At 45.8% G+C, this 27,967-nt stretch overlaps 1 protein-coding gene across 2 annotated transcripts in view; it reads left to right on the top strand.

Annotated features, from left to right (window-relative positions):
* The window catches only part of NUSAP1 (nucleolar and spindle associated protein 1), a 141,576-nt gene that overhangs the window by 112,666 nt on the left and 943 nt on the right, over nt 1-27,967 (top strand). For both annotated transcript variants that reach the window (XM_033953010.1, XM_033953009.1), the window contains one exon: nt 24,874-24,973. In XM_033953010.1, coding sequence (XP_033808901.1) covers nt 24,874-24,973 — 100 coding nt within the window. The remainder of the gene's footprint in view (nt 1-24,873; nt 24,974-27,967) is intronic.

Raw genomic sequence — 27,967 nt, 5'->3', positions numbered from 1 at the left:
TCCGCGTGTGGGGGACACTCTGCTTCGGGGGATCTGTACTGTTATCCGTTCTTTTCCTATGCATCATGATATTAGAGATATTGTTCTGGTGCAGTGGAAAACGTCGGAGGTGCCGTTTCAGTTGGGGTGCGCCCTGGCTCGTTTGTATCCCATATTGGAGGGGGATTGGGCTATATTACAATCGCCAATGGTTGACACAGTGGTCTTGACGATTTCTAAGCGGCATACCGTGCCTGTTGAGGGCGGTTCTGCCTTACGGTACTCTGGGGAGCGTAAGTTGGAGGCCATTCTTAAGCAGAATTTTTAGGTCTTGGCTTTGGGAGCCAGGCGGCCATTTGTGGTGGGGCTGGTGGCTCATGCCGTGTTTCGGTGGGCTGAGCGTGACCTGGATCGTGAGTCGGATGACTAGTCCTTGGTGGTTCAGGAGGTGGCAAAGATTGAGATGGCTGCCTCGTTCCTCTCGGATGCTCTTTATGACTTGGTGTGGATCTTGGCTAACTACGGCTTTTGGCATGGCCGCGCGGTGCATTATCAGCCCAGGTCACAGTGGGTAAAGGCTGTAACAGCCTGTGAGGTGAATTGTGGGAGGTTTGAAATTCAAAGTATTGAGGTTTCTACATGTTCCCCTGTGTTCCCCACCTGAAAAATCCTAAAATCACCCTTTTTGTAGTTTGTTTAATGTAAAAAAAATTTCAGGTTTTTGGTGTGAATTTCTTAGATATTTAGCTATCTCTTTTTCTAAAGCTCCTTTCTTTTCCAAAACTTCAGTTTTTGCCTCAAAGTCTGTTGGGATTGAGTTCTTTGGCTCTCCTAATGTAAATTCTTGCCAGGATTGTACAAATTTAGCACCTCAAGAGTGTCCTTGCACCACGTGGTGCGGATGGGAGAGGCGGCAGCATCCAGTTTAGCCTCTCCCATCAGGGGCGGGAAACTACGAGGTGACACCAGGAAATTCTTTTTCACTGAAAGAGTGGTTGATCGCTGGAATAGTCTTCCACTACAGGTGATTGAGGCCAGCAGCGTGCCTGATTTTAAGGCCAAATGGGATCGGCACATGGGATCTCTTCACAGGGCAAAGGTAAGGGAGGGACATTAAGGTGGGCAGACTAGATGGGCCGTGGGCCCTTATCTGCTGTCTGTTTCTATGTTCTATGTTTCTCCCATGCTGAAGCAGGTGACCAAACCCTTGGCTAGTCCGGTGGGGTGGCTTTCTTTATTTTCGGGGCTTGGCACAGTTTCGTGCGCCTTTCTAAGACACACAAGTCATCAATGGGTGATTCTGCGCCCTAGGAGCCAAAGGCTTTGTCTGACTTTATGAAACATTGTGGAATGTATTTCCAAGCTGGCGTTCTTCCCCTGCACAGTCCCGCTCTGTCTCAGATGCATCTCTCAGTGGCGCGTAGCTTCTATGAATACATCCTCATTTCAGTCAGCCACTGTTCTTGCGCTGCCTGATCCCGATGATGATGACCAGCTCGCTGATCTCTTATTTTACAGGCGTAGTGCTTCCCAGGAAGGGAGTTCAGGGATTATGTGCTAGATCTGCGGATCCCTGTGGGGTTTTGGAACCTGGGGATGATCCCACGTTTCTGAGTTTATTTAAGTCTGGTTTTATCAGATCTTATTTCGGAGTCTTTCCAAGAGTTGAATTTAGTCACTCAGCCGGCTCTGTCCACTTCATCTTCCTGGCTTTGTGGTGTGTGGTTGCAGTCTGCTACCTTTCCCTGGCACCCTAATATAAGTGTTCTTATCTCAGAGCAGTATGATTCTTCGGAGGTACTCTTAAGATAACAAGAATTATGTCTCGCTTGTATCCTCTGGCCCAGGAGTGGCAGCAGCTTCTGAGTCAGCCTAGGGTAGATTCTTTGGTTGCGCAGGTGATTAAGCACACCTCTCTACCTAGTGAAGGTGGTATGGTGCTTGGATGTGGTCCTTCAGAGACTTTTTGATGCAGCTACTTTAGGCATAAAGGCTGCTTCAGCAGTGTCCTTTATCACACGTGCCTCTCTGTCTCCAATGCATACGCTGGAAAGTGAGACTGTGGATCATCCTCCTCCTCAACTTCTTTTGGCTGGGTCAGATTATGTTGTTGTTGCATTGTATGACCTTATGTGGTTTTGGCAAAGGTGTTGGTGTACTCCATTTCTGCCCGCAGGATGCTCAGACAATGAGCTGATGATTCCATTTCCAAGATTACTTTGACTTTCCTTTTAGGGAACAGTTATTGTTTGGCAGGGGCCTGGACAACCGCATGAATTTTGTGGTGGACCGTCGCCCTAAAACTCTGCCTGGTAGCAGACCCAAGACCTCTAGAGGTTCTGGTTGCTAATTTTCATGGCTCTTGGTGATCCTGCCTTTATGCAAGTGCCACGTTGCAGAGATTTTCTCAGGGCTCCCAGCCCAAGTATGCTGGCTATAGGTGGTCCTAGCCTTCCACCTCCTGACCTGCATCCTCTGCCATAAAGGCGCAATGATGCCAGGCTGAGAGATGCCCATCTACAGATAGGGGGCAGAATCTCAGCATTCTTGTCCATTTGGTCTTGGACATTATTCAGTTGGGCTACAAGCTGTAATGCGCATGGCCTCTGGACTGGTTTGTGGACTCTCCCATGGGTCGACAAGACAAAGCGCTTAAGGTTCAAGCCACTATTCAACACTTGCTGAATATTCAAACATACAGCCGGTGCTGTCTAAACTCTCAAGCTCAGGCAACCATACCTATTAAAATCCTCCAGTACCAAATTCCACGCTCTCCTCTTACAATGGATACAAACCATGCTCGCAGATGGCCTTTTCCCCCAAGATCTCAGTGAAATTATCGTCACCACGATCCTAAAAGACTCTAAAGGAGCAACAGATCAACCATCCAACTACAGACCCATAGCCTCAATACCACTTTATGTCAAACTAATGGAAGGCCTAGTAGCCAAAACTCCTCACCAACTACCTAGAAGACCACAACATACTCCACCCTACACAGTCTGGTTTCAGAACCAACTGCAGCACAAAGACACTAGGTTTCCTCCTGGACACAGCTAGACAACACCTCAGCACAGGTAGGAAAATGCTGATTATGCAACTGGATCTCACCGCAGCATTTGACCTGGTGGACCACAACATCCTATTACAAATACTAGATACAAAAGGAATCGCAGATAAGGTACACATATGGTTTCAAGGATTCCTACAATCTAGAACTTGCAGAGTAAATTTGAACAAAGAAAAATCAGAACCATTGTTGAACCCCTGCGGCGAACCCCAAGGATCTCCACTATCCCCAATTCTCTTCAATCTCTACATTGCATCCCTAGGCACCTACCTGGACAAATTAGGCTTAACCTCCTATAGCTATGCAAATGACATCATCATTCTCCTTCCTTTTGACCAACTAACGTTCTCCATGACAGACATACTACACGGGACACATGAAATATCACAAACTAAAACTGAACCCAGACAAGCCAAAATTCATTCTCCATGAAAATAATAAAACCCCAACCATAACAAAATACACATACCCCATACAACCCACTCTAAAACTTCTAGGAATGACGATAGACAGATGCTGTACAATGCAACCACAAATCAACAAAACAATACAAAAATCATTTGCGGTCATGAGAAACTTAAGGCAAGTTCGAAAATTCTTCGACAGAACACAATTCCAGCTCTTGGTCTAATCCCTAGTCCTATGTCTTCTAGACCAGTGTTTTTCAACCTTTTTACACCTGTGGACCGGCAGAAATAAAATAATTATTTTGTGGACCGGCAAACTACTAAGATTGAAATAAAAAAATCACAATTCCGCCCCGTCTCCGCAAACAATCTGATCCCATCCGCACAAGCCTCAGTTATGATTTTATATTGAACGTATTCCAGTACCTCCCCTCTTTTCCCCATCTTAATCCAGCAGATACCTTCCATCACCCTACTCCCTCCATTCCTTATTCAGCATCTTCTCCTTGTCTCCCTATTCCCCCTTCACCATGTCCAGCATATCCCCTCTGTCTCCCTACTCCTTCTACCCATGTCCAACATTTTACTTTTCCATCCTCCTGTTCAGCATTTTCCATGTCTCTCTACCCCCTGCAAGGTCCAGCATCTGTCTTTGTGTCCCTATTCTTCCAACTCCCACCTAGTTCCAATAACTATCCTCCCCCAAGGGGATACACCATCTCCCTTCTATCACACCAATCCCCCCTCCTGGGTCTACCATCCCCTTCCCACAACACCTATATCACATTTTTCCCTCTCCTCATAATCCAGCATATCTTATTTCCTCCCTTAGCTGCTGGCCCCGATCCACTCTTCCAGCACTCGATTGCTATCAGTCCTGCCTTCGACCCTGGTCCTGTTTAAACATGGCAGCAATAACAAAGACAAAACCTACCCTACCTTCAATTGTGGTCCCGCTAAATCAGATGGCTAGAATGAAGACAAGCCGTGGGACCTTTCTTCTTGCCTGCATTGTTATTCGCTACAAGTTTTGCCGGTCTCAATCCTGTCCCTCAAAAACAGGAAGTCACTTCAGAGGGGAGCGGGATCAAGATCGGCAAAGCCTATAGTGATGCAGGCAAGAGGAAAAGTCCCACGGCTTCTGTCTTTCTTTTTGCCATCCGTTTGTAGCAGTACCGCAGCCGATCCTAACGCCGGCCCTGGAAGGGAAAGGGGAGCAGATGCCCAACAGGAAATTTAATTTGTAGATCTCGCCGGCCCTGCATGTTCCGGCAGAAATTTTCTGTGGACCGGCACCGGTCCACGGACTGGTGGTTGAAGAACAGTGTTCTAGACTACTGCAACATACTCTTATCTCCCCTGCCCCGAAACCATGATAAAACAACTACAAACAGTTCAAAACACAGCGCTAAGATTTATCTATTCACTGAGGAAACACGATCACATCACGGCGGCATACCTCGACTTACACTGGCTCCCACTGGCTCCCAATACAAACAAGAGTACTATTCAAATTCTACTGCCTACTATTTAAAACCATAAACTGAGCCTAATTCAAACTACCTCAACCAGACATAAGAGAATCCACAAACCGTTCACGCATCCCCCAATCAGAGACGTCAAACGAAAAAAAACTGTACGATAGCCTCCTAGCCACACGAGCAGCAAAACTAGACTACCAACTCTCCAATTTACTGATAACAACCCCAGACTACAAATCGTTCAGAAAAGAAATAATAAACATGCTATTCAAGAAATCCCTGAAGACAAACTAACACCACAAGACTTGTCCCAATTCTCTGAAGCAAACCGCTCTACTCTTCAATTCCTCTGGAAATGGCCAGATAACTCCTTTTGTAATCTGCCTTGGTGGAGGATCTAGGCTGGATCGTGAACTACAGAAAAAGCAATCTAGCACCCATACTTTCTTTGAAATATCTAGGAGTTTTCTTAGACACAGCTGAAGGCCATGTCTATTTTCCAAAGGTGCACAGACAGACTATGTGCCCAGATTTCTTCCCTCTGGAGTTACCGGATCCTTTAGCATGGGATTATCTTCAGGTCCTGGGGGTTCATGGCTGCCATATTGAATGTGGCTCTTGGATGCGGGCACACATGCGTCCTCTGCAGCACGCCTTACTCTCTCGCTGGGCTCTGCACGGGAGTGCTTTACAGAACTATCTTCTCTGGACTCTGGGGCTTGGGCTGTAGATTGCCTCCTTTATCATGGTGATGACCGATGCTGGCCTTCAGGTCTGGGTAGCCCTCTGCAATTGTCCCATCCAGAGGTGTTGGTCACACTCTCAGAGGAAATGGTTTGTCTCACACTCAGAGGAAATAGCCAATCAACTGGTTGGAGCTGAGAGCCATTCAGCTGGCTCTGATGCAATTGCAGAAGACTCTGGAGGGCCAAACCATCAGGATCTTCTCCGATAATGTGACAGCAGTAGCCTATGTCAATTGCCAGGGAAGGGACCAGGAGCATTCCTCTGGCTCAGGAAGTCTGCTTTCTCTTTCTGTGAGCGGAACGTCACTTCCAGGCGTTATCGACAGCACATGTAGCAGGAATAGAGTGTTTTAAGCTGACATTCTCAGCAGATAAGACTGAATCTGGGTGAGTGGGCCCTGTGTGCAGTGGCATCTAAGCCATAGTGCAACACGGGGGCTGGTCCTGCTTTGACTTCATGACCACGGCAAAGAACTAGAAAGCAGATCATTTCTTCAGTTGAAGATCCGAGCCTGAAAGTGAGGGTCTCAATGCTATAGTGCAGCCATGGCCTCCGGAGATTCTCCTGTGTGTCTTTTCTCCCTGGCCCGTGATAGGTTGGGTCACTTAACGGATCATTCTGGTAGCTCCAGAATGATCCATTAAGTGATTTTGTTTTTGAAGAATTCAGCTTAAAAGGGTGGCTGAGGGTGTAGGGGTGTCGTTATTGGCCAGGTAGGGATTGGTGTCTGAATTCTTTTAATAATTGGAATATTTTTTTTGTCTCTTGGGATTCTCTGCCTGTTTGGTTGGAGTAGTGTGTCTTTCTTTATTCTTTCAGTTTTAGTTTGTATTGTTGGTTTAGTTTTCTCCATGCTGTTTTTGTGAGCTCTTGATTACTTTTTCTCCATTGTCTTTCTAGTCGTCTGCATTATCTCTTGAGTAGGAGTAGTTTGTTGTCGAACCACTTTTCTGATCGTCTGCTAATTCTGGTTTTTGTTTGTATTGGGGCTAGCTCATCCAGGGTAGCTGTACTTTGACTGCACCATTGTGAAATGAAGTCCTTGGGGTTACAATCTTGGATTATTGTCCATTTTATTCCAGAATTTGGAGGGGTCTATTGTATTTACTTGAGTTGTAGGTTATTCTTTGAGATTTTGGTTTGTTTTTGCTTTTGGCCCAGTTGATATTGAAGGAGTATGTGTAGTGGTCTAACCATAGGTATCGGGACCAATTTCCATTTGAGGTTTGAATCTGGTTGAACGGGATGTTGGGTCATGAAGGGTGCGATGTCAAGTTGGTGACCTTGCTCATGTGTGAGTTGTGGGTCTAAGATCTTTTATGTTAAGGTTTTGAGGTATGATAGTAAGTTTCCTACTTGTTTGGAGGATCGGTCTTCTAGATGGATTAAGTTGTATGTTGCTGTTAGTGAGTTTTGGTATATAAAATCTTAAAATTCTGGTCTTGCTGTGCTCCAGTTCCCTGGTGTTATGTAGCAGAGCATGCAGGTTATGGATCCTTTGAGTGTAGTGCCTGAGAGTTGGAAGGCTAGTAGATCCATGTATGGAGTGGATGTTTTGTCTAGTATATTTAGGTTTAGGGCGTTTCTGACTAAGATGGCTAGACCTCCTCCTCTTATTTTCTCTGCAGACCACTGTTATCTTGTATCCCTTTGGGCAGACTTCTGTTATCCTGGGATCTGATTCTGATGTTAGCCAGGTTTCTGTGAGGAAGAGGCACTCTAAATTCTCGTTTTCTATCCAGTCTTTTATGTGTTCTGACTTAGGGCCTATAGCTCTGATGTTTAAGTAGGCACATGTTAGTGTGGTATAATCTGTTTAGGTACTGTAAGTCATTTTTGGGTAGATGAGTGATCTTGGGGTGAGGATGTGGTTTGGTCTTGGAGGGGTTTGTCGGTCTTCCCTCTGTTGGTATGATGGTGTGATAAATGCAGGTCTGGCAGTTTATATTTCTTTCTACTGTGATTCCTCTGGCTGGGTGGTGAATTCTGTTAGTTGAAATAATTGGTATTGGGGAGATGTTGTTTGCTGCCGCCTTCCAGTTGGTTAGGAGCAGGGTGATCAGAAGGATAGCTTGTGTTTGTTTTTGTGGTATAGTTTTCATTGTGAAAGATGGGAGGTAGAAGTATATGGGAGTGCGGTTGTAGGTGATTTTCTGGGGGTTGGGAAGTTGTGTTTTGGTTGTTTTGTGTTTTTTTTTCTTTTTCCTTGGAGGTTGTTCGGCTGAAGAGGGATAAAATGTTGGGCCGGCTGGAGCATCGGTGAGGAGCGGAGTGCTCTCCCATGCCCGAGGGGATCCTCAGTCGCATCGGTAGCAGGTAGAAAAATGGCAAAGCCAAAGGAAAGGGGGAGATTTTTCAAATGAGAGGTTTCCCGCTGAGCCCTCCAACTGGCTCAGCATTAGCAGCGGAGGGGAGGGGCAGAGTGCTCTCCCATGCCTGAGTTCAGCTGCTCCCAGTCCAAAGGAAGGAAAGTGAGGGTGGCAGGGCCAAATGAACAAAAGCTTTAAAATTGAATTCTCCCACTGAGCTTTCCAACTGGCTCAGCATTAGCAGCGGAGGGGTTCCCTTTTTGTGATTTCAACCTGGTGCTGTCTAGCCTCACCAAGGCTCCCTTTGAGCCTCTTTGGAGCACAGAGACAAATCTGAATTGGATTCCTTCCACAGTTGGCACGTGGCCATGGGGACACTATCTACTTGTCTAGAATGTCTTACCTATCTACTAGAAAAGCTTACCAGGGTAAGTACATAATCTCTTTATAATGTCTTGAAGGTGAGGGTTAAAATCTTAAAAATTAGACACTGTTCAACCAATGTATGTTTGTTTTTGGAAAAGGGGAAAGACATGGTCATAACGGGCATGACATAAGTCTGATAGCAGTATTTTGGATGGTTTGCATTTTTTTTAAGCTGGGTAGGGGGAAACCTAGATAGGTGATGTTACAATATTCAAGCCTGGTAATTAGGAGTCATAAAATAAGTGAATGGAAAATCATGGTCAAAATAGAGCCTCACTGAACATAGCATCCTGTTATAAAATCATACCATGAAAACAAATTTATTAAAAAATAAATAAAATTCTAGATAAAGTTTTTTGAGGACAAGCAGAATAGCAAGTACAGTACTCCCCCGAAATTTGCGGGGGTTCCACCTGTTAAAAGTCAGGGGAAGCAGGAGAGGACAGCTGGAGCGCCTGCGGTGAAGAAAATCACTTGTGGTCTGTTTGACTGCCTCAGGAAAGTCAGGCTACACCAATCAGGAGCTCCTTTGACACGCAGCTCCTGATTGGTGTAGCCCGACTTTACTACAGGAAGAGGCGGTCGGAGCAGACCGCAAATGAGCGAATCCGTGATTCGCAAACCGCGAATTTTGTATCGCCTGGTAGACTGGTATGGTTCTTACGAATGGGTTATATATCTCACTGCTACCAGCAGGTGGAGACTGAGAACAAACTTGTATATCAGGATAGCTTCCCCTCTTGCAAAACAGTCTTCCTCAGTCTCCGTTAAAGCAGGTAGTAAGACTAATTCGGCTCCCCTCTTAGTACTGTTGGAATTTTGTTTTGGTCTCCAGGGTTCCCCTTTTATGCCGGATAGAGCTTGGACAGGTCCTGTTTGGGGATCCGTCCGACCTCGGGGGTGTTAAACTTGGCGAGTCTCATGCTGGGTCCCTTCCTCCACCTCCCCACATTTTTGTAGAGGTACCTGAGCCGGCGGCCTGGCCCCCTGATTGGTCAGCCCTCCAGCTTTGAGAGCCATGGAGTCTATTTTGACTAAATGAAAAAAAAAATCCTGAGGTGTGCTGGTCTAAAGGGCTTAATTCCCTTTAAAACTGCCATTTGTATTGGTCTTTCCTCATCTAACCAGCACTTTTATTACCGCTAGAGTGTTTTTCAGCACAATGAGCACTTTTTAAGGGGGAAAAATGCTCATTGTGCTCCAGACGTGATGTACTCGCGGCTGGCCTGTTCAAGCGTTGTGTAGGCCGGATCGGTGGGGGAGTCTCATCAGCAGCGGTTGCCGGCGGCCTGGGCAATTCGCCGCATGTACCTCGCGAAGGATTCCCTTACTGCTGGAGCGGCTAGGGATTCCCTTTCTTGTCGGTTGGTTCCTCTGCCTCAGCGTCGGGAAAGTCCCAGGCTTCTCAGACATGACAGGCCGCAGGAGCTCTGATTTTGGCGGTTTCAGGTCCAATTTCGACGGGAACTTCCTCCTTCATTTCTGTTACCTCAGATGACCTTCCCCCTGTTCTGGAAATACAGGGGCAAGATATGGCAGGATCCCCTGCTGGGGCAGGGAGTTCCTTGGGGCTGCTGGGGGGTTTTCCTCCTGAATTTATATTAGCACTTTGTAAAGTTTATGTGCCGGCGGCTGGAAGTTCTGTGTCCACTTCGAGGTCTCGGGGATGGGGGTGTTGCCCTCAACATCTTCACCAGTGCGGCCCCAGGCAGCAGCGATTTTCCCCCATCTACTCCTCTCTCGTCTAAGCACCCGAGGGTGTCTTGGGATGAGGATTTTTGTCAGTTAAGCAAGATGTTATTGATGAGGACCTGGACCCTTGGAGATTTCCAGGATCCTCTTGGGAGTCAGATTCCACCAGCGAGGGGTTCGAGCACTCCCCAGCTGGCGAAGATTCGTCTGTGGTGCACATTTTTCAGCAGGAAGAGCTTCATGAGCTAATTCTTCAGATCTCTTCAGTTTTGCACTTTGAGGATACTGTGTCGAAGCCCCCGCGTACGGTGGATCCCTTGCTTAAGGGGATCTGCTTTGCTTCCCGCTCTTTTCCTAGGCATCAGGATATTCGGGACATTATACTCACACAGTGGCAGGTGCCGGAAGCACCTGCCACTCCATGTGCACTCCATGGCCCGCCTGTATCCCATTCTTAAGGGGATAGGAACAATCTGAAGTTGCCTGTGGTTGATGCGGTGGTCTCGGCCATCTCTAAGAGGCATATTGTGCCTGTTGAGGGTGGTGCGGCCTTGAAGGACCTGGAGGAGCATAAGTTGGAGACCCTCCTTTAAACAGAATTTTGATGTGACAACTTTGACGGTCCAGGTGGCAATGTGTGGCAGGCTGGTGGCTCGGGCGTGTTTTCGCTGGGCCACGCATGTGCTGACAGTACATCTGAGGATTGGGAATTGCTCAAGCACGAGCTGGCAAAGATCAGATTGGGTGCTTCTTATCTTTCGAGCTTCTGCCAAGTTGTTGGCGTTTGCAATGGCAGCTCACCATATCTTGTGGCTTCGCACTTGGTCGGTGGATTCAGCGTCCAAATCTAAGTTGACAAAGTTTCCTTTTATGGTCAAATATATTTTTATTGAGCAATCAGGAAAGCAACAGGCAACACAATAAAATACAAAACCAGTTCAATAGAGTATAAAATGGCCCCAAAAGAACCCCCCCCCCAAAATCCCAACCAAAACAACCCCCCCACCCCCAATCCTACCCCTGGGTCCTCCTTCAAAATACATTGTAGCAAAAAATGAGAAAAGAGAGTAAAACACCAAGCTAAACAAAAGGGTAAATACTAACAAGAGCATCAATTGAGTATCCGGCTACGAGCCAGAGGGGTCAAAGTAGACAAAAAAGGTTCCCAAGTGGTCTGGAAAAGGCGGCCCTGGCAAGAAGACATATCAGTCACATCCCTCCACTCCCACATCAGAAGAGAAATTATTCGCCATCTCCAAAGGGAATAGTCCGGAGCTTTGGCATCAAGCCATTTCAGCAAGATGCATTTCAGAGCAATCTGTATAGACCACTTAAGGAAGGTTGCAACTCCTTTAGAACGTGGAAAGTAATGAGGAACAGTCCCAAACAAAAGCAAAGGGGAGCTGCGAATGTTGACATGCCAAAGATTCTCCACAAAAGCAAAGATAGCAGTCCAAAAAAGCTGTACCTTAGGACAAGTCCAAAACATGTGTTCCAAGCTTGCTTCCGGAGCCTGACAACGAAGGCAGGCTGCATTTGGACGGAAGTGTGATAAATAAGCCTTTCTAGGAGAGATATATAAACGAAAAATCAATTTAAAATGTTGTTCCCAAAAAGTGGTATACTCTACGAAAAGTAGACAGACAGCGAACCGCCTGAAGGAGTATATCAGAAGGCAAATCAACAGCAAGATCACAAGACCAAGCATCCCGCAGCCGGGAATGGTCAAACAAAGGGCATTCATCTTTCAAGTGGCGATGATGGAACTTAAGGGGGACCGGTTGTTGGGAACCAATGGTAAAAGCCGTGGACAACGACTCCTGACAGGAGGCCTGCAAGGAGCTAGAAGGTAAGGAAGAAAGGTAGTGATGGATATGCATGTAAGCAAAATAATCAGAAGGAGGGAGATCAAATTCTGCTTGCAATTGAGCAAAGGATTTAGAGGTACCATCATCATTAACCAAGTGAAATATATAATGAATGCCCTTCGCTTCCCACCGAGCAAAACTCGGCCCATCAATCCCAGGCAGGAAAGAACCATTAAAGCGAAGAGGCAGAAAGGGAGAGACAGAGGGAGAAAGAGTGTGAAATTTACAGACCCAACGCCAAACCTTCCGCAAGGGTCGATGTAGTATTTTCACAGAAAGAGACTCGGGTTCAAGAGAAGGGATAGAATGAAGATAGGCACTAAAGTGAGTAGAATGAAATCAGGAAAGTTCCAGAGAAGTGTTAGTGAACGCTGAAGTACCCCTAAAGAGATCATTAATATGCCGCATGCCACAACCAACTGTCAAATATCGGAGATTCAATAAGCCCAAACCACCTCTATACCAGGGAGTCGCCGCCCGCTTATAAGACAAACGAGGTCTCTTACCAGCCCAAAGAAATTTCTGGACCAGGCGCTCCAGTCTGCGCTCGTCACGAAAAGTCAAATAAAGGGGAAGGACCTGAAAAACATAAAGCCAACAGGGAACTAGGAGCATGTTATACAAGTGTACTCGACCCAGAAGCGAGAAAGAAAGATTTTCCCAAAGGTGTAACTTATTTTGTAGAGCCTGAAACAGCGGCGTCACATTTAACCGGTACAGACTAGATAAATCCAGCGGAAAGTTAACCCCCAGGTACCGCAAAGCGGAATCAGCCCAACGAAGAGGAAAAGCACCCCTCCACGAAGTTCGTAAATCCGGTGGAAAAGGTAAGGCCAAGGATTTATCTAAATTGAGAGACAGCCCTGAATAAAAACCAAATTCAGAAATGAGATCCAGAGCTGCCGGGAGAGAGTCTTCGGGCCGGGTAAGAATTAAAAACATGTCATCCGTGTACGCCAGAGTCTTAAGTTCGAAGTCGCCAACCGAGAGACCTCTGACCTCCGCGAAACCCCGAAGAGTGCATAACAAGGGTTCCAAAGAAAGAAGGAACAGAAGAGGGGAAAGAGGGCAACCCTGCCGGGTACCACGAAGAATAGGGAAAGAGTCTGAGCGGGTCCCGTTGACAAGCAGAGAAGCCTGCGGATTGGAATAGAGTGAACTCACGGCATCCAGAAAGAACCCTCCGAGCCCCACATACTCCAAGGTACGAAACAAAAAAGACCAGTGAATGCTATCAAACGCCTTAGAAGCATCCAGGCTAACAAATAAAGTCGGAATTTGGCGAGATTGACACTGAGCAAGAGCAAGAAGTACCTTGCGGACATTGTGTACAGACTGGCGGCCCCGAACAAAACCAACTTGATCCTCATGTATAAGCTGTGGTAAATGAGGAGCAAGACGATCAGCCAGCATGCGTGCGAAGAGTTTGAGGTTAACATTTATTAAAGAAATGGGGCGATAAGACCCCGGCAAATCAGCGTCCTTACCCGGCTTCAATAGCAAAGTAATAAGGGCCTCGTTCGCAAAGCGCGGAAAAGAACAACGGGCAGTAGCTGCATTAAAATATGCCAACAAAGGTCCATAAAGAGAAGGGGAAAGTAGCCGATAGAAGTCACCCGAGAACCCATCTGGACCCGGAGCCCGATCAGAGCAGAGCGATTTAATGGCAGACTCCAGTTCAACCGTCCGGAACGGACTATTAAGAGAAGAAATCGCATCCGCCGACAAACGAGGCAGCCCAGAAGAGTGAAGATAGTCCGTCATCATCTCCAAAGAAGCATCATCCGGAGCTTCATATAACCGACGAAAAAAGTCAAATAAGACCCCGGAGATCTCAGAAGTTTGGGACACCACCCCACCGCCCCGGGTCCACAGAGATAAAATCGGCTTCCTGCCAGTCGTAGCGTTAACCAAACGAGCCATAAGGCGGTCGGGTTTGTTCCCGTAACGAAGAACGATGCTGATAAAAGGCTTTGCATTTTTGGGAACAAGAATGGAGAAGCGAGTTCAGGGCCACCTGAGTAGACAGATAACAGTCTCGAGTCTCCTGAGAAAGGTGGAGAGAAAAGGACTGCTTCACCAAACGTAAGACCCGTTTGAGAGTAACGATCCCTTGGTTAATACGCTTGTTACGAGCACACAGAAATGAAATGATATGACCTCGAATCACCGTCTTCCCAGCCTCCCAAAACAAAATAGGATCATCCATGTGGGAAGCATTATTCGTAGAATAGTCATCCCATTGGGCCTGCAAAAAAGTACGAAATTCCATATCCTGGGCAAGATAGAAGGGAAACCGCCATGACGACGCTCGGAGGTACGTAGAATCCAAGAAAACATCTACCCAAATCAGGGCGTGATCCGAAATAGACAGAGGTCCAATCTCAGCCGATTGAACGGAAGGAAACATAGAGGAAGATATAATCCAAGCGAGACCAAGTGCCATGGGCACGAGAAAGATGAGTATAGTCACTAACTTCAGGGTGCTGGAGGCGCCAAGGGTCCACAACCGAAAGAGATCCACAAAAGTCCGAAAGAAGGTGACCCTTAGAACCCAAAGAAGAAACGGGAGATCCGGATTTATCCTGATCAGGATTCATGACCAAGTTAAAATCTCCCAGGAGAAAGAGAGGATCACCAGGAAAACGAGAACAAAGTTGGAGCAACCGTTGCAAGAAGGCCGATTCTCCAGAATTAGGGCCATAAACCACTAACAAAAGATAGGAGCGCCCTCCCAAGGTAAGTCGTAAGAGCAAAGATCGACCGTCAGGTTCCTTATCAAGAACCTGGACACCAATGGGTGAAGACTTGCGGACCAACACAGCAATGCCCCCATGACGGCCTGAAGAGGAAGCAAAATACACCTCCCCCACCCAAGAACGACATAACTTAAGATGTTCTTCATCAGTCAATCTAGTTTCCTGTAGACAAGCAATATCTGACCGATAGCGTTGTAGGGCAGCAATTATTTTGGATCTCTTGACAGGCGACGTGATCCCCCCAACATTCCAAGATGTAATTCTAAAAGGGGTACTCACAGCAGAAAATCAGAAAGGAAGCAATATAAGAGAAAGAAAAAGCAGATGAAAACTACCCCAAGGGCCCAGCCCCCCCCCCCCCCCCAGAGCAGTAGGAATTACCAGATGATAGTGATGGATAAAAAAGGTGGGCAATGAAACATATCAAAATTATGGAACAAACATACAGAAGGAGGACCCCCCACCCCCACAAACCCACCCCACCAACTCCCAACCCAACCCCCCCCCCACCCCTCCCAGACCCCCCCCCCGAACCAAACCCCCTAAGAACCCAACCAGATTGGAAAACCCAGTCCCACAAACGTGGAACAGAGATAGTCACGTAAAGACGCAGTCAGGGCCCCAAATCCCTCAATCCAAACCACACCACAGTCAATCAGATCGCCCCAGCCAACCACCATACACACCGAGAGAAGCCATATTAGAGCGAAGTCAAGAAGCAAAATGACCCCAGGACACGGGGAGCAACTCAGCCCAATAGCCATCCGACCTAAAAGGGATCACCAAGGGGCCTCCCAGGGTGGCATACAACCCAGGCAGACACAGTGCAATCAATCCCACATGCGCATATGCCTAAAGAAAAGCAAACTCCAAGGTCACAAACACACAAACACTCCCCCCTTCCACCCAATCCCATCAATACGCACCCATGCAACATCCCAATCAGAATCACAACCCCCACAAGCATACCCCAACCATACGGGAGGAGACAAACCCTCGAACCAGACAGAATGCCAACTCCCCACCAGAGCCATAGCACCCCTGCAACCCCCTAGGAAACACCTGTAACCAACAAAGAGATCATGAAAACAGTCAGGAAAATCCTGAACAGGAACTGGAAAATTACAAAACATCAAATCCAGGTGCGCAAACATAATGATAAACAAACTTTAGGGGAGAGCATAGAGAAGCAGCCGGAGTGGGCCACAAAGCAGCCCAAACGCAGGGTGAGAGGTAAATGTCAGCAAAGTCCAGGAAGCTAGAAGTCCAAAGAGGAAGCAAGCTGGAGCAAAAGCTCGAAGAGCTAGCACTGGCCAAACAGAACAAAGCCGCTCCACAAAGGGGTATCAACGCTGTACACCAACTCTGCTACAGGACTCAGGTGGCCGATGATGGTCCCGCCTCTCCTGGTAACGAATCTAGGTAGGCCTGGGCATCCTCCGCCATAGTGTACAGTTGCCAACCGGTGGGAGTCCAAATCTTCAGTTGTGCCGGGTAGAGGAGCTGGAACCGCTGCTTTCTATCAAAGAGAGCCGAGCACACCCGGGAGAAGCGCCTCTGACGTTCCTGTAGTGCAGGGGAATAATCTTGGAACAGGCGCACAGGGGTACCCTCATAAGAGAGGGTATTCCGCTTCTGACGGTACTGCCGCATGAGTTCAGATTTCACAGCCGAATTATGAACTGTAAAGATAAAGATGGTAACTCGGGCTCGTTCGCGGTCTTCGTTGCGCCGGCCCAGGCGGTGAGCGCGGTCGAGCCTCAAGGGCCCAACCCCGGCTGGAAGTGGCAACGCCAACTGGAGCCAAGACTCCAATGTTGAAAGGAGACAAGAGTCTGGAACAGCCTCAGGTAGACCAACCAGACGTATGTTATCACTCCTCGAGCGGTTCTCGAGGTCTTCAATTTTATCCGCCTGTCTCTTGAGTTGGGCACGCAGGGAGGCCAGATCCGCAGCAGACGAGGAACACGTGTCCTCTACCCCCGAGACGCGATGCTCCAGTTCACCCGTCCGTCTAGTTGTTTCCCCCAAGATGGACTCAAGGGAGGTAAGTTGGCTGGAGAGAAGATCAAATTTGGAGTCCAACGCTCGCACCACCGAAGCCGACAGCGCCGCGATGTGGGCTTCCGACAGGGGGAACGCGGAACCCAAGTCCCCCGCCGCCATCTTAGCCTCGGGCCGCGCCGACCTAGTCTCCCTGTCTTTCACAGAGCGGCTCGATTTAGTGCTCATAACCGGGCTGGGTGTCTGCAGAAAACGTTCCATACACAACCCCGAAGGTTCAGTACAGTGCAGGGCTAGCAAAGATTAGTTGAGACGGTGCTGAGGGATTCGGGGCCCCGGAGCATGAGTGAAGCACGTCTCACTCGGCTCAGCACATCACGTGACCGTCCAAAGTTTCTTTTTAAAGGATCCTTCTTGTTTGGTGAGGATCTGGGGAAGTTGGTTCAGACTTTCACTGATTCTAAAGTGCCTTGTTTGCCTAAGGATAGGCCTAGGCCGCTGGCTCGAGTTGGGGCTGCTCGTGGGCATGATTTCTGCAGCTTCCACCCTGGTCAAGGAGTCTGCCTCTTTTCAGTCTCCTGGGCTCTCTAGAGGCAGGTTCTTCCAGCGCATGCAGTCTTTTTGTTGGGCCCGCCGGGGTGCGGATAGCGCCCCCGCCAGGTCCTCTGCCACCCATCCTTCCCAATGACTTCTTACTGGTGACCGTCTTGGTTCCAGTGGGCACCCGGTTGAGGGATTTTTTTTTTTAATCCAAAGTGGGCAGACATCATGTCTGATCAGTGGGTTCTGGAGGAGATTCGGGATAGTTATGCTCTGGAGTTTGCCCGTTCCTTGTCAGTCCGTTTTTTTGCTTTTCTCTCGCAGGTGGAAGCAGCAAGCCTTTCGCCAGACCCTTCAAAGATTGTTAGATCTCAACGCAGTGGTTCCAGTTCCCCTGCAAGAGTGGGGCACAGGTTGGTACTCTATTTACTTTGTGGTGCCAAAAAAAGAAGGGACCTTTCGGCCCATCCTGGCTTTGAAGGAGGTCAACAGGGCTCTTCACGTGCCTTCCTTCCGCATGGACACTCTGTGGTCTGTGATTCTGGCGGTTCAGCCGGGGGAGTTTCTGACCTCTCTAGATCTGACCGAGGCCTACTTGCACATTCCTATTCAGGCCTCCCATCATCGCTTCCTGTGCTTTGTGATCTTGAGGCAACATTATCAGTTCTGTGCACTTCCCTTTGATCTGACTACAGAGCCACGAACGTTCACCAAGGTGATGGTGGTCATTGTGGCGGCATTGCGAAAAGAGGGCATTCTAGTTCATCCCTACCTGGACGACTGGTTGATTCGAGTGAAGTCATTACAGGAGAGCACCTGGGTCACTGTTTGGGTGGTGGAGTTTCTGCAGTTGCTGGGCTGGGTATTCAACCTTGCCAAGAGCAGGCTGTCTCCTCTCAGCGCCTGGAGTATCTAGTAGTGCTGTTCGACACCACCTTGAGGAAGGTCTGCCTTCCGGAGGCCCGGGTAAGCAAATTGCAATCTCAGATTCACCTGCTTATGGCTTCCCGGTGTCCTCGGGCACAGGATTTCCTCCAAGTCTTGGGGTCGATGGCGGCTTCCCTCAATGTCATGAGGTGGTCGCGGACCCACATGCGTCCTCTTCAGTATGCTCTTCTTCGGAGGTGGTCGTCTCGGAGGCACAGTCTGGATCACCCTGTTCCATTTCCGGGCTTAGCTCGGGGCAGTCTTCGTTGGTGGCTCCAGCCCCCCCATCTTGTACAAAGGGCGAGTCTGAATCAGCCACAGTGGACGGTGCTGCTCACGGATGCCAGACTTCTCAGTTGGGGAGCTCAGTGTATATAAGTCACTCAGCTCAGGGCACCTGGTCCACGGAGGAGGCTTCTTGGTCGATCAGTGTCTTGGAGACCAGAGCTATATGTCTGGTGTTGCTAGCCTTCCAGTCCTTTCTGATGGGCAAGTCAGTCAAGGTTCTGTCGGACAATGCCTCAGCGGTGGCATATGTCAATCATCAGGGGGGAACCAGGAGCACTTTGGTGGCACAGGAGGCGACTCTGCTCATGGTCTGGGCGGAGTTGTGCCTTCAGGAAATATCATCATCCCACATAGCCGGAGTGGAGAATGTTCAAATGGACTTCCTAAAGTTGTCATGTGCTAAATCCCGGAGAGTGGTGTCTAAGCCCGGTGGCCTTTCAGTTGATAGTGCAGTCTTGGGGTCAACCCCTAATTGACCTGATGGCCACAAGTGTCAATGCCAAAACACCCCACTTCAGTCATTGCATGTGTTCCCTCCATAGCCATTAGTGGGCAGAGTTCTTATCCACATAATTCGCCATCCAGGCCTTGTTGTTCTAGTGGCTCCGGATTGGCCTCGACGTCCATGGTATACAGATCTGGTGGCGGATCATCTTCCTCTGCCTCTCTTGTATGACCTTCTGACTTGGGGTCCCATTCCAATGTTCAATCCAGGTCCCTTCTGTCTTACGGCTTGGCTCTTGAAAGGGGTCACCTAGGTAAGAAGGGGTATTCAGATAAAGTGATCTCAACTCTCTTGGGGTCTCGGAGGCTTTCCATCTCTCGGGCTTATGTGAGGGTTTGGTGTCTATTTGAGGAGTGGTGTGCTGCTTGTGGAGTGGTCTCTTTTCGCATTTCCCTGGCTAACATCCTAGAGCACAGGTGTCAAAGTCGGTCCTCGAGGGCCAGAATCCAGTCGGGTTTTCAGGATTTCCCCAATGAATCTGCATAAGATCTATTTGCATGCACTGCTTTCAATGCATATTCATTGGGGAAATCCAGAAAACCCGACTGGATTCCGGCCCTCGAGGAGGGACTTTGACACCCCTGTCCTAGAGTTTTTGCAGAATGGCCTGGACAGGGGCCTGGCTTGGTCTTCTCTCTGGGTTCAGCTTGCGGCCTTGTCAACCTTTTGTGGGTTGTTGAAAGATCGGCGTTTGACTAACATTCCGGATGTGATTCGCTTCTTGCAGGCGGCCAAGTTGCTCAAGCCTCCCATTCGACCCTCTATTCCATCTTGGGATCTGAATCTGGTTCTGTCAGTTCTAGTGCACCCTCCTTTTGAACCATTGAGCGACTGCTCTTTGAAGGACCTTACTCTTAAAGCGGTCTTCTTGGTGGTCCTTTCTTCAGCTAGACGTGTTTGAGCTGCAGGCTTTTTCTTGTAGGGCTCCCTTCTTGGAGTTTTCTAGGGAACGGGTTGTCTTGGGGCCTGTTCCTTCCTTTCTGCCAAAGGTAGTTTCTCCTTTTCATGTCAATCAGGCAGTGATCCTCCCAGTGTTGGGTAGCCGAGAGGGCTCTTCTGAGCAGAGACAGTTGCTCAAGTTGGATGTCAGTCAGATCCTTCCCTTTTATATGTAGAGGACCCAGATCAGGAAATCAGATCATCTCTTTGTCCTTCTCGCGGGTCCTAGTAAGGGGGATGGCGCTTCTAAGGCTACTATTGTGCTCTGAATCAAGGAGACTATTGCTTCCACTTATTTTCTGAAGAAGCCTGTTCCAGAATTTCTCAAGGCTCATTCCAATAGGAGTCAGGCAGGTTCTTTGGCTGTGTCTCCAGTGGATATTTGCAAGGCTGCAGTTTGGTCTTCTCTGCATTCCTTTGTAAGACACTACCGTATGGATGTTTAAACGTGTTGGGACACGGTATTCGGTGAACGTGTTCTGGTGTCAGCCCTTAATGGGTACTGCTTTGGTACGTCCCATTCATAAGGACCATATCAGTCTACCAGGCAATACAGAAGGAGAAATTAGATTCTTACCTGCTAATTTTCTTTCTGTTAGCCTGTAGACTGGTATAGTCCCCCACCCTATCAGTCTTTGTGCGGTGATTGCGGGTTTTTGTTTTGCTCGTGTGCAGATTTTGGATTTCTCTGCGGGTTCTAGTATTTTTCTAGGGCCGGGGAGAAGTAAGAACAGCAGCTATGACTCAGCTGGCTTAGCTGGTGAACTGTAGGGATGTTTTCTATACCAGGATTCAGTTCTACATATGTTCCAACAGTAGTTTACCAGTGTTTGTTGTTTTTACACTCCTGTCCAGAGTGTGTTATACTGTTTTTTTTCAGTTGAAGTCTTTCCTATGTTCTGCTTGGCTATTCGCCAGACTGGATTGCAAGAGGGGAAGCTATCCTGATATACAAGTTTGTTTTAAGTCTCCACCTGCTGGTAGCAGTGAGATATATAACCCTTTTGTAAGGACTATACCATTCTACAGGCTAACAGAAAGAAAATTAGCAGGTAAGAACCTAATTTCTCATTTGCGGGGGAACACTGTACTCATTGTGGGTAATAACACTAGCAGAGCTCGTGTGGGAAGGTATTCCATCTCAGAGATGCTAAAGCTTTTAAGCTGCCTCATTGTGCATGCATACCATTTCCTGCAATCAAAGAGGAGATGATCACCTTTGCATGACTAACCATAAGATCCAATAGAAGAGAGCAAAGCATGCCTGGTCTTCAAAACCCACTTCATTAGCAACCAAACAAAATCCCATGCACACAATGGTCTTGTCAGTCTTATTAACATGTAGCATGGACTTCACATGGACTGTTTCAGCTACATAAAGAGAGCGGAATTGTCCCAATCAGAATGATGCGTACAAAAAAAAAAGTGTCCTTCAACTGATCTGATGAATTTAAATGCCTTTATTTATTCATCCAAAGTTTCATAAATACATCCATGGACTAAATGACCTAACATGTACATGTTTCTGCCTAACCGGCCTGCCTCAGGAGTCTTATGAGTTTTCAACAGGTGTATCCAAAACTATATAACCATAAATGTAAAGATGCACAACCCACTAAATGTGGCTGCCAAATCTGAGGTCGTTAAACATCAGATACCAACCCAATCGTGCTGTAACTTGAAACGCAGGTCAGCTCTTCCCCACAGCTGAGATCCTTTCCACCTGGTACCTCTCAGATTTGGCAGCCGCGTTTAGTGGGTTGTGCATCTTTACATTTATGGTTATATGATTTTGGATACATCTGTTGAAGACTCTTAAGACTCCTGAGGCAGGCTGGTTACGTCGGGTCATTGAGTCCATGGATGTATTTATGATACTTTGGATGAATAAAGGCATTTGAATTCATCAGATCAGTTGAAGGACACTTTTTCTTTGTGCGCATCATTCTGATTGGGACAATTCCGCTCTATCTTTGTTTTCGATTTTGTGGTTTTGTTTCCCCTGTTTCATCCTCTGTTTCAGCTAAACAGCCTGCATCAGGAGTCCTAGAACACATAATATTTTAAAATGCCATATAACATAGATATCATAATATGAGATAAATAATAAAAAAATAAGAATTATATAAAAACAAAGTATTTAACTTTGTAAAACACATATACCCATACCTTTAAATGACAAATCACAATTGTGAGTCAAATCTATGAAGATACTATAAACACTTTGAATGCTATGATAAGCGTTTAATCAAAATTTTAATAACTATGAAACTAAACTATATTTAAACTTTGTTATAAATCATTACAGTTTACAATACTCATAAGCATAAAAAGAAGCCAGTATACAATTATGATGTTTACTGGTGATACACTACACAAATCGACGACCTATTTTTCTAATAACCTAGGAAAATCACACTGATTCTTTAGCGTTTCTCCAGACCGGCACAGAAATGGATGGTTTACACTCCTCTGCCAGCATGTGGAAACTGAGTCACTACTAACTTATGGCTACAGTACAAGTGGGCTATGCAGTCTCTCTTACAATCGGTCTTTTCTCAGTCTCCAGCAGGTAGAGTGGTAAGATTGTGCCATCCTTAAAAAACGTTGGCAATAGAACATTATCTTTGTACCATGCTTTTTCCACCATGCGCATTTTAGAATGGGATTTAGTTGTCGCATCATAAATTGCTATCATTATTTAATCAAGCAAACCCTATGCTGGCGTTTTTTGAGTACCTTTCTAAAAGGTATACTTTGCAGAATGATGCTTTCAACAGTGGCAAATCTATTTTTAGTTTATACTGTCGGCTACTCTTTCATAATTCATCTTTACTCAACGGGGGAGATTGATTGTCGTATTACTGCTGTTTTTTATATAATTTCAGTAAAGTCAACAGGCATGGTTTTTAGTTCTTTTTAAATGTAGATATATGCAGCCATACGCTAGATGTTAACCGTGCATTATACTCGTGCTTTATGTTCCTTGATAGCAATTGACTTGATCTGGTTTAAACACATAATATGCATTTTAAACCTTTTATGTCTAGCATGCCCTTTTTTTTCTCATTGGAGTCTCAAGTTATAGTAAGTAAAGTTACCTTTTTGCCACAATCGAGTCAGAATTTGGAATAATATATCTCAGTGGAAGTTTGAATGTGCCAATGTTTTGCAACATTGTTTCAATTTAAGTCTGCTGATGAGTATGCAGTGTAATCTGTCATTTTCCTGGGTTATTAGAAAAATAGGTCAATTTGCATATTGTATCATCAGTAAACATTATAATTGTATACTGGCTTCTTTTTATGCTTGTGAGTATATTGTAAGCTGCATTGATTTATAATAGAGTTTATGTATTTTATTCTTTATAGTATCTTCACAGATTTGACTCGCAATTGTGGTTTGTTATTTAGCTCTTGGGGTATGTATGTTTTACAAAGTTAAATACTTAGCTTTTTATATAATTCTTATTTTTTTATATTTATTTTAATTTATCTCATATTACAGTATATCATCTGTGTTATATGGCATTTAAAAACATGGGGGCTCATAATCGAAACAAAAATATGTCTAAAAACCCGCCCAAGTCGGCACTTAGTCGATCTAAAAGGCAGGCCATCCAAGTGCTGATAATCGAAATGGGATTTTAGATCTAGAGACTTTCTAGGCTTCTGAATCCTACTGTGCGCCCAGAGCTGAAAGGGGCAATTTTGGTGGTTGACGAGGCTTCCCAGATGGACCTTATACGTTGTGACTTAGGCGATCTAAAACCAGATTTAAGTGCCCAAAAGGTATCCAAAGTGACCAGATAACCACTGCAGACACAAAGTAATCCCCCCCACCCCTTGTTCACGGACCCCGTTGCACCCCCACATAGTTCAGAATAAAAACATACATACCTGCCTCTGAAATATCAGCACCTGCTATAGGAAAGCCTAGTAGAGCTGCACAGAGGTAGCTTAAGTAGTCTTGGGGGGTAGGCTACTGAACCATAGAGAGGAGGACCCAGGCCCAAAAGCCACTCCAACCACTACATTAATGGAAAATGCGCGCCCACCCTACTGTACTACTAAATAGGTACCACCTACAGCCATAAGGGCTATTGGGGAACAGGTGGGTATAGTGGGTTTTGGGGGACTCATCATTACCTGCAGGGGAGTTCTGGCGAGATGTTTGTGGCACCCTTTTTGTGACGGTCACAGTAGTGCCCCGTAAGGTGCCCCATTGCTGTATTGCCAGTCCATCACTTTGCTGGCTTCCCCCACGTCCAAAAGGTCTTGTTCTGGGCGTTTGGAATGATTTTTTGGATGAGAATATGGTATAAAGATAGACGTATTAGTGGTCTGGATGATCAAATGGTTGGACGTAGAAGTAGACGATTTTTGAAAAAAAATATATTTTGGACGTATTTTTTAAGAATGAACATTTTGCTCCTGCCGACTTTGGATGACTAGCGCCCTATATCCAAATTGGACTTAGACTTGTCTTTTGATTATGCCCCTCCATATGTTCTAGGACTGCTGATGCAGGCTGTCTAGCCGAAACATAGTCCGTGTCATGTCCATAATCTGCTACATGCTTATGATTGACAAGACCACTGTGTGCATGGATGTTAGGTTTGGTTGCTAATAAAGTGGGTTTTGAAGACCAGGCACGCTCTGCTCTCTTCTACCATTTCCTGCCTTGTCACATGGGATCACCTCAGTCTTATCTTTGTGTGGAATCGGTCTCCAGAACTTGCATCAGATTCGTGTGTTTGTGTTTTTTCATTTGTTCTACAACAGAAAATGATACACTTCTTTATTTTTAATTTAAGTAAAAAGCTTTTAAACCAATCATTTGAGTCTCCATCCCATGGTGATCAATGTGGAAAAATAGCACAGAATACTTATAACTAAGAATTTTGGCATGGATTTTTGTTTTACATTGTAGGAAAGTTGAAACCTTGGAGAAGCGTTCAAGAAAAAACTGATGCCACGAATAAATCTGCAAGCCTTAAGAAGAACTACAAGCAGCACTCTCTCCAGACTAGGTAACTATAACTAACTTTGCATTATCTGAATTATTTAAGAGTGCTTAGGTAATAGTTTTCCTTTAGTTATATGGGAGCATAATTATTTCAGAAGCATTATGAAGAGGTGCAATGGGGTGCATATATTGACTTACAAGCCGTAAACGTGACGCTCAGTTTTACATAGAATGTTGGGATGGGAATTGAGACATGTAGATTGGGACGTTCACAATTCCACTGGTATGTAGAACATGTTTTAAAATGTGATATGCAGGAATGCTATGTGTATCTGCCAGTACATTCAGCTGGCATAATGTTGAACTTCAAAAGCAAAAAGAGGCAATAATCCAAACTGCAGGTCCAAAGCAAAGAAAAAGAGCAGCAACAATAACAACAAGAACAAAAAAGGATAAGTTCAAACTGGTCTTTATTAATGTTCCAACAAAGAATGGCCCTTGGTGTATCTGTAACCGCAGCGGCAACACTGCGCCTGTGTCAGGGGCTACAGTCAAGCAATTAAGTATGAGTTCAAAAACATATACAGGGTGCCCACAAAAACACTGCTTGATTTTAAATGGTTACAAAACCAAAATTTATTGTAATATTCTTTCCCCTTTGAGGCTACAGTTTCATCAACTCATAAAGTTTCATATGGCATGTTGATTACATACGCTTGATGTGTGCCCCACCTGTTACTCGGCAAACATCGATGTGATAATTGAGCTTGGACCAGACTCTCCGAAGCATATCCGGCGTGATCACATTTATAATTCCTGCAGATCATCCATAGTTGCGGGTAGTGGAGGTATGCACACTCTGTCCTTTCAAGAAAAAGTCACAAACAGTAATGTCCGGTGATCTTGGGGGCCACTTGAGGAACACCTGGTCATTTTGTTGCATTGCATTGTCTGAAGGTTGTAACTTCTGCACCAATTGCGGCTTATAAGGGTGAAAATGCAAGCGATTTGTGTAAGATCTTGCTAACCTTGCTTTTTGGGACTTGTATTTGCTGTCATCTTATTTATAAACATATTCAATAGGTTTTGATTTTGTAACCATTTAAAATCAAGGAGTGTTTTTGTGGGCACCCTGTATATCCCCCTATAACGGAGAGACAAACCATAGATTAGAAGTATCGGAGAAAAAGCAGAAAAAAAAATTAAATAAGAAAACCAAAAATTTGGTGAAATTACCTTCCAAACTGTACCACTACATATAGGATACAAAAAGCCTTTCACAACACTGTGAAGAAAGCATAAAAACCTCTTGATGGTATAAAAGCACACTTAGACATATTTAATTAAAAAAAAAAAATCCCTCTCTAATTCAATAAAGGCTACTATGATAGACTTTATAAGAGTAATGTAATGTAATTTATTTCTTATATACCGCTAAACTCCGTTAGGATTCTAAGCGGTTTACAGAAAAATAGACAATAGGGTGCATTAAAATTATAAGTAAAATAGGTACTTATAAATTCCCTTACTGTCCCGAAGGCTCACAATCTAACTAAAGTACCTGGAAAAAATGACAATTAGTAGAGTAATGAAGAAATAAAATAGAGAGATGAGAAAAATGAGAAAATAAAACATTCTAATAAGACTACAATGATCTAAAGGACTTTGAAAGGTTGAAAAAAGAGGGGAGATAGGAAATAGAAGCAGAAGGGAGAACCGTTGAAACTATAGAATTCTTGGGAAATTTAAATGAAATTTAAATAATAAACTAGGAAACAAAAACCAAGTGGCAAAACAATGAATGAGATTTAAAAATAAAATATCATAAACTAAAAAGAAAGTGAAAAATAAAAACAAAACAGTCAAGACTGAAGTAATATCAAAAAAACATAGGGACTATTAAGGGCACTTTTAGTGCAAAAGGTTTATGAGACTTGACTAGTGGGTTGTGCACACCTACTCGTGAGTTTGTGTAGAAGGCATCACCTACATTTTTCAGCTCCTCCTCTGACGCTGCTCTGTGCTCCTCAGTTCATCTTTTAAATGCGAGTTGGTGTCATTTTTGTCCCTGCTTTGTTCTTTGGGGTTTTTTGTATTTTTTTTTGGGGGGGGAGGTGTTTACCAATTTTAGAAGCTTTCTGGTGTTTAGGAGCCACTTGGGGTTCCTGGAGACACAGATGCTCAATTGATGTCTGTAGCTGGGGGGGCTACTGTTCCAGAGCACCTACTTGGCCAACCTGCACTAACATTGAGATACCTGGGGACCATTTTCTTTGTAGCACTGCTTGTCCATTGTGGTCCTGGGACTTTATTTGGTGCCAGCTGCATCACCCCCCTAAAAAAGAGGAACGATGAGCTGTGGGGTCCAGGGATTTGGGCTCTAAACCAGTCTTAGTAGCAGCCAGAAGATGCAAGTAGTTATTTTGTCTATATTTTTATGTTTGCCTGAGTTACTAAGTCTTCACTACTTTCCAACTTGTCTGAGGGCTGAGGGAGGCATAGTACCAGTTGCAGTGTGAGTACAGCACCTTTGTCGATGGGGCACATTTGGAGGGGGGGTATAATTTCCAGTTTTGGGGGTTTCTGGGGCACATTTTTGGGTTCTCCACTAGAGAATGACAAGGGGACAAATTTGTCCCTGTCCCCGCAGGAATGCAATTTCTTCATCCCATCCCCGCGAGTTTTGTCGCTGTCCGTGTCCCGTCCCCATTCCTGTAAGCTCTGCCTTAACCGCATAAGCTTTGAACACTTATGATTTTAAACTGTTTGAGGCTTGTGCAGATGAGGATGGAACTCGACGGGACGAGAAAACAAGTTCCCGTGGGGATGGGGAAAAATTTGTCCCCATGTCATTCTCGGTTCTCCACCTCCAAAAAGCCATTTCCCCATGATTCTTGTGCTTTTTCCTCACTACTAGAAAGTAGATTATCGAGGTAAGTCCTAATCTTCCCATAGACCTGGTCAGGTTCTGACCCCAGCTGCAGACTTTGCCACTCCATTTGGTGATGTGACTCAGTTTGGAAATCTCTGCAATAGAAAGAAATGTTCATACCAATTT

This window comes from Geotrypetes seraphini, chromosome 7 (assembly GCF_902459505.1).
Source record: "Geotrypetes seraphini chromosome 7, aGeoSer1.1, whole genome shotgun sequence".
NCBI classification, from domain to species: Eukaryota; Metazoa; Chordata; class Amphibia; order Gymnophiona; family Dermophiidae; genus Geotrypetes; species Geotrypetes seraphini.
Note: the sequence above shows the minus strand (reverse complement) of the source record. Positions and strands in the feature narration are given on the sequence as shown.